The sequence below is a fragment of the Anabrus simplex genome, chromosome 10, assembly GCF_040414725.1.
Source record: "Anabrus simplex isolate iqAnaSimp1 chromosome 10, ASM4041472v1, whole genome shotgun sequence".
NCBI lineage: Eukaryota > Metazoa > Arthropoda > Insecta > Orthoptera > Tettigoniidae > Anabrus > Anabrus simplex.
In genome coordinates this window covers 74,386,424-74,397,819 of record NC_090274.1, presented here as the reverse complement: position 1 = coordinate 74,397,819, position 11,396 = coordinate 74,386,424, and the positions used below count along the sequence as shown (strand labels likewise).

The 11,396-nt window shown below is 41.5% G+C and overlaps 1 protein-coding gene across 1 annotated transcript in view; it reads left to right on the top strand.

Moving 5' to 3' along the window:
* Positions 1 to 4,806: 4,806 nt before the first annotated feature.
* The window catches only part of LOC136881830 (zinc finger protein 436-like), an 88,353-nt gene continuing 81,763 nt past the window's right edge, over positions 4,807 to 11,396 (top strand). Inside the window, exons 1-2 of the mRNA XM_068229339.1 lie at positions 4,807 to 4,865; positions 10,529 to 10,656. Of these exons, the coding sequence (XP_068085440.1) occupies positions 10,591 to 10,656 (66 nt within the window). The 5' untranslated portion in view covers positions 4,807 to 4,865; positions 10,529 to 10,590. The remainder of the gene's footprint in view (positions 4,866 to 10,528; positions 10,657 to 11,396) is intronic.

The window sequence follows — 11,396 nt, the reverse complement described above, 5'->3', positions numbered from 1 at the left end:
CCGAGAGGCTCATCTCCAGCTCAAGGCTTGTTGCTTGTGGCCTTTCCCAGTCGCGATCCGTGCCTCAGGTTTTAGCTAAATATGGTATATTATGCACGGTGAGCAGGACTTAGTGCGTGCGGGGTGTTGCTCAAAACTCACTTGTTCTTAGTGTACACTACACGGTTGAAGCTCTGAAAAAACAGGGTCCTGTGTCCACTCACGGGGCACCTTATCCCAGATTTTCTTAACTGCATTCGCAGCTATACTAACCAAAAATGTCTTTGGTAATGCATTCAACTCCTCTTCAGTAAAAGTGTTTAGTTTCTTTTTGCATGCATTACACTTGCGTTACACTTAGTATCGGATAGAAATGACATTATGTCTTTACACTACAAATGTTTCTTTCACACAAACGTAATTTCGACACTGCAGTTTACATATGTTGTTCACCTCCCGACATGCCCTGCAACGTAACTAATCAAAGAGCATGCAAACATGTCGTAACGACTGTTTAATTGTTCTCCACTATGCTTCTTGTAAAGTGTTTTAAATGATGGACATCCTGATTCATGCATGTCGATAATTTCACACGTTGATGGTAGACACTCACGCAACCATTCCTTCTGTTCACAACCCTTCAAAAAACAAGATCAGCTCTTGACGAATAACCTTTCATTACCTAACGTAGAAAGCGATAAGGTATTCCTTTTTCTTCCCACTGCTGACCTAATATTTTTCAATCCACTGAGTCTGCCTTTTGTCTTCATTTGTTTCCAAACAACACAGTACAGTCCCACACAGTCTCCTCATTAGACACAAATTCGTTGCCGTTTACTTTGAAGCCTTGTGCATCAACTATTAATGTTCTTGTCATGATGGAATAAAGCGCTCTACTCTCTATCACAGTATCTCAGAGACTAAAGAAAAATTCACACTCATACTATCTCTAAAGACTTGAGTTTACTGGAGAGCGACCTTGATAACGAACAAGTCTAAACATGCATAACCATGTCGACGTCATCACTGCATGTAAAAAGCAGAATAATCTTAGTATCGCACACGCTCAGTCCCGTCGCAGACAGACTGCCGGATGGGGGGACGTAAAGCCTTAAGCATAAGTTCACGTCGTCATGGTTATACATGTTTAGACTTGCTCGTTACTGTCGGATGGCGACATGTCATGAGCTGACTTCCTAGGCCCTCTTCAAGATGGTGTCGGGAAGGGTGCATGTCGAGAAGATCAGCTAGCCTTGAAACTATAATCCTCTGAAGTTAGGCCCCCTCTAAAATAGTGTCGGGGAAGAGGGATGTCGCCAAGGCCACTTGTTGAAAATGTGCACCAAACAAATGCACGCGGTTAGGACCTGTCAAGACGGCAGCTGTCATCTTGACGACTGTTACTGATTCAGATTTCGCGCCCACGTGGTTAAGAGGGCAGCAGTGAGGTTAGGACCTGTCAAGATTGCAGCAGTGACGCTAGCGACGTTCACTTGTTTAAAATCCGCGCTAAAACATTGCACGCGGGTAGGACCTGTCAAGATTGCAGCTGTCATTTTGACATCGGTTTAAATTCGGCGCCCCACGTAGTTAAGATCGCAGCAGTGAGTTTAGGGTCTCTCAAGATGGCAGCAGTGAGGTTAGCGACGTTCTCTTGTCCAAAAAGGTGAGGTTAGGTTCAGTCAAAGTGACAGCTGTTCAAATTCCGCGCCCACGTGCTTACGATAACAGCAGTGAGGTAAGGACCTGTTCAGATAGCAGCAGTAAGGTTATCCTCGTTCAAAATTCCGCGTCAGACAATTGCACGTGGTTAGGACTTGTCAAGATGGCAGCTATTTAAGTTCCACGTAGTATAGATGGCAGCAGTGAAGTTAAGATCTGTCAAGGTGGCAGCAGTGAGGTTCGCGACGTTCTCTTGCCCAAAAAGAGGACTTGGTTCTGTGAAGTTGACAGGTATCGAAAGCACGTGCTTTCGTTTACAAACAAGGCCACGTGCTCGTGAGGTCACGGTCACGTGGTAATGACGTCATAGGGTCAATGACTTTGGCCGGGGTCAACGACCTCGGGTGCTGACTCAGCAGAAAACATGCTGGTGCTACTGATTTAGAACATACGTTGCCCTACTACTTCTATTGCATTCGTCAAGTGGAAGATGGAGATAATGATTATGCCATCACATCACTGGGCGCAGCAATGGACAAAAATAGAGAAGTGTCAAATAAATGTAACACACAGGCTTCCGAAACGCAACCTTGCGATACCGCTACCTACGGTTTGTAAGTCTGGTATCAGATGGAAGGAAGATAAGGTTTTTCAAAGAAATAAATCTTTCAATGACCATCAATTATGATATCGACATGATATAGACTTCTGGGGTTATGCCATGTCAAGAAATAAGGCATAAGCCCAAAAGCCTATATCATGTCTATGAAATGGCGTATGGCTTTTAGTGCCGGGAGTATCCGAGGACAAGTTCGGCTCGCCAGATGCAGGTATTTTGATTTGACTCCCGTAGGCGACCTGCGCAGCGTGATGATAATGAAATGATGACAAGCGAAATTAACCAGTGAAGGTAATAATTCCCGACCCTGCCGGGAATCGAACCCGGCACCCCAGTGACCAAAGGCCAAAACGCTATCCATTTAGCCATGGAGCCGGACATCATGGCTATAAGTACGGGCCATGACTGCAACAATGGCAATATCGTAATATCAATCATAATATACAAGGGCACTAGGAAAGTTTTGCAATACGCAAAAACGGTTGGCTGGACACCCCTGTTACGGTGAGGGATGAAAACCGGTCTAGAAGACAGTAAGGCGTGACCTTCATACCAGTTGTTACCAAGCAGTGGGATTGAAAGCATGTTAAGATTTCAGTGTGGTCTAAAGGTGAATATCACGCAATTATCCACTACAATTTTGCTCGTGGATTAACTGTTGACCAGTGCCTCCTGTGCTGGGGAAGTACTGTCCACATCGGAAAACAATTTTCCGCTGGTACAAAGAGTTCCAGGGGGAAAATTTTGGGGTTGAAGACGATCCTCGTTCTGAGCGACCGTCTGAATCAGTGACTGAGGAAAACATTGAAGCTGTGAGGAAAATGTTGCAGCAAGAGAGGCGGTTGACATATCGACAGGTAGAAGAGACCCTCCACATCCCTGCACCAGCTATTCATTCAATTCTACAAGACCATCTCCATGTTTTCAGAGGAACAAAGGGCACATCGAGTGAAATGGTGCCGAAAAATGCTAAAACAGTTTGAAAATGGGACTTCGCGTAACGTCAATAGCATCGTTACAGGCGACGAAACATTGCTTTATTATTACGATGTCCCAACAAAATCCCAGAACAAGGTGTGGTTGTTTGAAGATGAGGGTACTCCTGTCACTGTGCGAAAGTCAAGGTCAGTGAAGAAAATGATGAATGCAGTATTCTTCACTAAACGGGGCATCCTGACTCGGGTTGTGCTAGAAACACAAAGGACAGTTACTGCGAAGTGGTACAGTGAGACATGTCTGCCTCAAGTCATCCAGGCTCTCAAGCAGCTCCGTCCTAGGTCACGGCTCAACACTTGGCTCTTGCATCACGACAATGCTCCAGCATATCGTGCTAATGTAACAATGGATTTTCTTGCCAGATCAGGGTTGACTGTGCTTGATTACCCTCCATACAATCCTGATCTTGCCCCATGTGACTTCGCGCTCTTCCCAGAAGTGAAGATGAAGCTGAAAGGGCGGCGTTTTGCATCCGACGAGGAGCTTCTGGCAGCAAGAGTGTGAAAATGTACCGGTAACCGGAGTAAAGTGGCAGAGTTGGTTCAGTGACTGGTTTCGACGTATGGAGAAGTGTATTGAGTGTGGTGGAAATTATTTTGAAAAAGTCTAAAGCGTTCACTCACATTGCAAAACTTTCTTAGTGCACTTTGTATAATGCTGCAAAGTGTGTGCTGGGAAGACTTGGGAGCAAGGAGACGAGCTGCTCGATTATGTGGTGTGTTCCGAGGTTTCAGTGGAGAGATGGCGTGGAATGTCATTAGTAGACGAATAACTTTGAGTGGTGTCTTTAAAAGTAGGAAAGATAAAGTTGGAATTCAAGAGGACAAATTGGGGAAATATTCATTTATAGCAGGCGGAGTTAGGGATTGGAATAACTTACCAAGGGAGATGATCAATAAGTTTCCAATTTCTTTGCAATCACTTTAGAAAAGGCTAGGAAAACAAGAGATAGGGAATCAACCACCTGGACGACTGCCCCAACTGCAGATCAGTAGTGATTGATTTATTAATTGATTGACAACCTACCGGTACATATCGAAACTGCAAACATAAGTTGACAAAAATAAAGAGGCGTAACGGCCAAATTGAATGCTAGACAGCCTATGAGCATTGTGGTAATTGGTGGTGTACGCTTCTGATTCCCATTCGTCTCCCGTCTCTCGGTAGGTAGGTACGCACGCCATGTATTTTCTGTCTTGTGGTCTGAGTGTAATGGTTGGTCTTGGTTGTCTCAGATGACTTTTGACTTCTATCCAGGTGCAGTAGTTAGCTGGAGATAAGTGAATTATACCGGGTGTGTATGTATACGGTCGAGGAACGACGCCAGGGTTATTAATATGTGAGGAGCCCTATTCTCTATGTCCGGTTTACTTTCGAAGTGGTTGGCTTGTCGTTATTTAATGTTCGAATTAATTTGTTTTGTCCTGTGCATCTCGGACATGTTGCGGCTGTTTGTGCAGATTTATTCTGTTGTTTATCCTATTTCCCTTAAGATTTTCTACATCAGGTAATTGCAGTTTCTTACGTTTTACACCGTGTCCAAAGGAGTCTCAGTCTTGTACATCTCCATAAGGAACTTTATATCGTACTTTACGTGATAGGAAATAAGGTGAGCTATATTGTTCAGTTCGTATTTAAACATAAAAGATCAGCGGCAGATAATTCTGTTTTTCAGACGACTGTAGGCTGTCTACATTAAATATATGTCAGCTACCATTCTTAGTGATAATCCATGCAAATTTGTTCCAACATGGTACCGAATTGATTCAGAATAGCTTGCTCTTGCGCAGTAGTAAATATAGACTGGCACCAAAAATATTGCCACACCTATACACAAATGAAATTAAAGTCTCTGTAATTCACGTAACTCAAGTGTAATAGCCTATTTGCATACCGTTGGCAGTGATGACAGCTTGTAGACGTCTTGGCACGGAGGGAACCATTAGTGCGTTTACATGGGGATTGAGATCGATTTGAGTACACTTACCGTATTGAATACGATCCCCGTTTACATGTACTATTTGAGTATCGTATTGAATCCGCCAGGCAACATCGACGTATACAGACGATGCAGAATTGTAGTAAAATCGATATCACCTCTTAGAATTTAAAAACGCCAAATGAAGTAGAAGCCTAGGAGATAACTTTCAGTTTTGAAAGTACCGTATGTGTGGTATTCCAAATGTAATTGGTGCAATAGATAGAACGCACATTCCAATTTTACCCCCAAGAGAAGGTTATCGTGATTTTCTTAATCGCCAGGGCTGGCCGTCTTATAATATGATTGCAATTGCTGATCATTTATACAGGTAAATATATTTACTGGCTTATTATATTTGTTATTTCGACAGAACATTAGTGATGATGATTTAGTCAAAACAAACATGGAGTGTGTGCGCAGTCGTTTTCAATACGATCTCAGTACGATCCGCGTTTACATGGAACCAAATACAGTAGAGACAATACGCGACACTTACGGATTTCGCCTTGCTAAAATGGGAGACAATTCGACGGTGGCGCTCCTAGTGACTTGACCTGAACAAATTGCGCTAAATTCAAATATCAATGGAAATGTATATACGGAAATGGATAAATAAATTACATCTAGAAAGAAAGTGGTATTGAGATATTAACTTCGAAGTTGCTAATGCAATTCTGGATAAATGAATGAAGAATTATTTAAAAGGTTATTATTCAAAGACTGAAATTAGACACATAAACAAGATATGAAATGGGCTGCTGTGAAATGGCTTGATCTTTCATTTATGCATTACTTTTTTAGCTTAGCATTCCTGCCTGAACTTTTACGGTTGGATTTGTCTTTTTTCTCGTTTAAAAAACATTGTATGATCAATTTTAGACACTTGTCAATAAAAATATCGGCACATTCCTTACCCACATGATGCAATGAATTAACATTTAAAAGCTGGACAATTTTCCTCTTAACATGAAGCCTACTAACAGAAAGAAAATCTATAAAATTCCAGCTTTAATCTGAGAAGAGGGATTAAAGAAATAAAAGTATGAAAATGTTGTCGATAGTGATGCTTTGAAGAATATTTACGTACAATTAGAGTAAAAATGTAACATACCCTTGGCTGTATAGTCGAGGCTTTTTAAAGTCGCTGGCCTGGAAATGATCTGAACAGATCTTATAATTCTTATATAAGTGTATCGTCCCTTATTTCTTATACACCTTACCCAAATCACTTCTGTGACATTTCAAAACCCACAGATCACACCTACAACAACACATCGGTATTGAAGGTTAACTGCTGCACTATAGAATAAAATATGCGTATTACATTTTATGCCAGTTAAAATATGGGTCGAGCAGGTCAGAAGATTATGAAGTACTAAAAAAATTTCTGTCACTGGAAAAATATATATGCAAACACAATATTACTTACATGTTCTTGTCACGAGGGAACCTGAAGAACGACCGCGCATATTTCTCTACTTCATAATTACTGCAGCCAAACACAGCACATATTTTCCCCTCATGTTGAGAGGAAATATCAAGGAATGACACATGCTACTATTTTATTATGTCAACTCACTGAAAACGCGTAAATAACACCAAAAACTTCCCACAAAAATACACGTGCTCTTATGAGAGAATCAGTACTGTTCAGGTCTATCCGCTAGAGTCAACTCCAATAGCTGTCCCTCGATATCTCGCTCAGTGTCGCGTATTGTCTATACTGTATTTGATGGAACTCAATTCGATCTGAGTACGATACGATCCCAGATTTTACCGTATCGACCTTGAGACTCAATCTGAACTGAGTCCCCGTTTACATGGCGTTTTCAATACGGGAAGTGTACTCAGATCGATCTGAATCCTGCATGTAAACGTACTACATGTTGAGTTATCCCTCCTGAGATCTTGGACCATTCCTCCAACAACACCGTCTGAAACAGGCGCTTCCCTGTAGGACGACATTTTCAAACTTTTGTCTCCAAGTGATTCCAAGGATGCTCTATTGGGTTAAAATCAGGGCTCTGTGTGGTGTGAAAACTCCTTTAGGTGCATTATATATTTTCGGCACACTTTATCTGGATGCATTTGTGTACGGGTTTGAGGAGTAAGGAGGAAGCTGTCCCGGTTCCGGTAGTGCTGCCAACTGAATGAAAATGAAATCTGAATTGAATCGAGAATATGATCGATCGATATGAAGTTTCTAAACCGTTATTGTCTTAAGCCAACAACTCTGTCACATACAGATTATCTGACATTTCTCGATGCGAGTCTTGTTCCTAGCATGAATTCTATAGTTTGGCTTTGCTGTGTCAATAACAGCAGTACTAGTACGTAAAGTGTACGCCAGAAGTCGCACAACGATGCTTAAGCGATTCATAGTTTGTGTTTCAAAGGTTGCTAGTACGAATCTCGAAGATTGCCGAGGTCGACCGATTCAGCACTAGGGTGTAAATTCATCCAGATACAGTGTGCCGATAATACAGGGTCTTTTCTTTTTTAGCTGGTTGCGCAGCACAACTCAAAGCAATATATCTCTCGGCAAACGAGTCACCTGGCTGTCGCCTTTCGTGCGTGTTCCCCTGACATGCGAAACAAGCCATAAAAAATACCCAGTAGTAACCACTGCCGCGTTCACAGACCCGTATGTTTTGGGTCGTTGTCTTGTTGAAAGTAAAAGATGCCATCAAGAGTCAGTTTCTGTGCACTGCTACATAAGTGACCTCGCAACACATCGGTATATTTACAGTGATCCATGACACCTTCAATAATTGCCAGGTCACCATCACGAGAAGTTCCCATGCATCCCCATACCACTATGCTTCCTCCCACATGTTTTACTGTAGGTAGGGCATGTTGTGATTGGAGCTCTGTATTCGGTTTGCACCACACTTTTACATTTCCATCAGGAACGAACAAGTTGGACTCGTATTCGTCAGAAAATATCACAGAATTCCAAAATTCAATCGATTTATTGACATAATCTTTGGCGAACTGGAAGTGTTTTCTTCGGATAACTTCCAAAATAAATGGTTTCTTTCTGGGAGATCTCCCATGAATATCAGCTGCATTCAAAACATTCCTAATAGGTTGAGGACTGACCAGTTTGTTGGACGTTGACTGGATGTCCGATACAATCGACCCTGCATTTTGAAGGACTCTTTTAGTGCAAACGAACTATGCTTCGACGCTCCCTACAACTCTTCAACGTCCAGATCTGCCTTTATTGTCTGTTATACCAGTCTCTTGAAACTTCTTGATGATTGCCCGCACTGTTGAATAAGTAACAGAAAGTTATTTACGGTACCAACTTCACGGTAAGTTTTACCCTGCGAATACGAGAAAACGACCTTGGTGCGGAACCCCACGGAATGCTCTTTCGCCTTCCGATTCATCGTGACAAGTGAATGACCCATACACTGGCAAGGCAAGCGACTGAAGTGTTTGTCAACTCCGATTGCACAATACTGGTACGCATGGCGCTGTCTGTAAAGCTCAATAACAAACAACGTACAGTGTGCCAATACTTTTTTGAGCAGGAGAAAACACTATTTTAATAGCTTGTATGTGTTTATGTTGTGTTTAGAATATAACTTAATATACAAATTATTTCCTTCATTGAGTAAGGGTTAATGGTATACATATAAAGTTCCTAGTATTTATACAATTGTATTATATGCAAAAAGGTGTCTGTGCCAATAATTTTTCATGCCAGTGTACATGCTGTTCTGACAGAAATTCAGAACTGCTTCTGAACTGTTGAGTTCTGAATTCATGCTGTTCTATACATTCACATTTGATTCGACCAGTAAATGGTGTGACTACATGTAGTACTTCTAATTGGAATAGTCAGTTCTTCCATCAACCATTGTGTAACGTTTTGTAACAGTTCGTGGGTGGCTTTGATACAGTTCACAAATGCCATATACTAATTCCAACAAACCAATATTAACATTCAGTTCTGGAAGCATTCTGATTCGTGTATGCTCATTAAGATAATTTTGAAGGAGTTCATAGCCAGTTCGGAACAGTTTGTTGTAACAAAGTAGATCATAGCCAGTTCAGAACTGTTTGTTGTAACAAAATAGTATATAGCCAGTTCGGAATTCTGTAACGAAGGAGTTCATAACCAGTACGGGACTGATTGTTGTAATGGACATACAGTATATATTGTAGCATAATCAGTAATGGTTGCAACTTTCTGGATAAGTTGCCAGTGAGTACCTTTCTATCCTCTATCAAATAATTTGTTTGATCAATAAGGAATATGGCAAAACTGCTACTGAATTCAACATATTGTATGCTAGCTCTTATAGGGGCTGCTAGCCCAGGAGAGTACTGTGCGTCGAGAGAAGAACTATGGCTATATCTGTGTAAGATACTGGCTTATTAAAATACATGAGGCACAGGGCTTACCCACAATTGTCATTAACATCCAGGATGATTTACATAATTTGTAAGTGTTATGAATAAGACTGGGCTCACCACCTACTATCCGAAGGTTTGTGCTTTGAAAACAAAACTGAATGTAATATATCAGAACATTCCTAATAGTGACTTTCAAATTTTATATTATGTCTGAATCACCACTGGACTCTACTGTAGAGAGAGTGAGGTTTATATTGAGCAGTACAAAATGAACATGCCCAATAGAGCTAGCGGAGGGACAGGGCGCGGGGATTGTGTCTTCACAGTGGCTAAAAGTGGATTGTTTTCCCTGCAGGTTGAGCAAGAAATTAATAGTTTCAAAGGTTGGTTGTGGAATTTTTGTTGTTGTTGTTGTTTGAGTTGGTTTTACATTGCACTGACACAGATAGGACTCATGGTGATGATTGGATAGGAATGGGGTAGGAGTGGGAAGGAAGTCGCAGACCCTGAGACAGTTTTCTGTGTTTTCCCATTTTCACGCCAAAGAATTGCTGGGACTCTACCTTACTCAAGGCCACAGTAAGTTGATCCCCACTGCTAGCCATAATGCTATAATTCCTATCTGCATCAGTGTGATGTAAACAAATTGTAAAAAAAGGAAGGTACATCAAACCATTCATTAGACTCCCAGTGTAGTGGGCGATATGTAAGTTGCATAGTCACAGGCTTTCCACAAGGTGTGTGCGAAATTAATCCCTTAATGTGGGTGTTGGATGTTCTTTCATTGAAGATGTTTATCCCTGAGGTTCAGTTTCCAGGTAAAACTGGAGGTCCTGTGGCTATGAGCACAATATCAAAAATCACCTAAAACTACAGACTTGACTTCAAATCAGCAATAATAGCATTTTTTGCTCATGTTACAGTACAAGATCTGTGGAAGTAATCTACAACCCAAAACCGTCTGTACCTTCACACGCTGTTTAAAATGGACTTGGAAGTAGAGATCAAAGAGGAACCAATCTACTTTGATGAAACTTCGAATACTTCATGCGTAAGTATCATTCCAGGTAACTTTGTAGTGATTACATTTAAACCCTTAGCAGTCATATGAGTTTGACTGGTTACGTAACTCTACCTTTATCTGATGTTCAGGAGATATATGAGTATCTTGCTGTCTATACTTAAGGCACATGTATATTTGTACACTAATCTCGCATTGACTAAGTATATTTTTTATGATTACACAAATGCGGAACTTACAGGTATACACCTCTTATTTGGCACAGAGTGTCTGAAAGCTGAAGAAGAATTGGGTCTCTCTTCATCCCTCTTTGACCGAGCTCGATAGCTGCAGTCGCTTAAGTGCGGCCAGTATCCAGTATTCGGGAGATTGTGGGTTCGAATCCCACTGTCGGCAGCCCTGAAGATGGTTTTCCGTGGTTTCCCATTTTCACAACAGGCAAATGCTGGGGCTGTACTTTAATTAAGGCCACGGCCGCTTCCTTCCCACTCCTAGGCCTTCCCTATCCCATCGTCTCCATAAGACCTATCTGTGTCGGTGCGACGTAAAGCAAGTAGCCATCCCTCTTTGCTTTGTAGCTCTTTTCAGGAAAAATGGCAGTCTGAGTAGTTCAGGTTGTGGAGGACTTGCCTTCTGGTTTCAAGTTGGCATATTAAATTCTTTATCACCCTGATGGTATTAAGGGTGCTCAAATACATTAGGAACGATTTCTCCCATCCTAGTGTTTTGAAACCTTAAAAGCTAGTTTGCATGACATTGAATCAATAAGT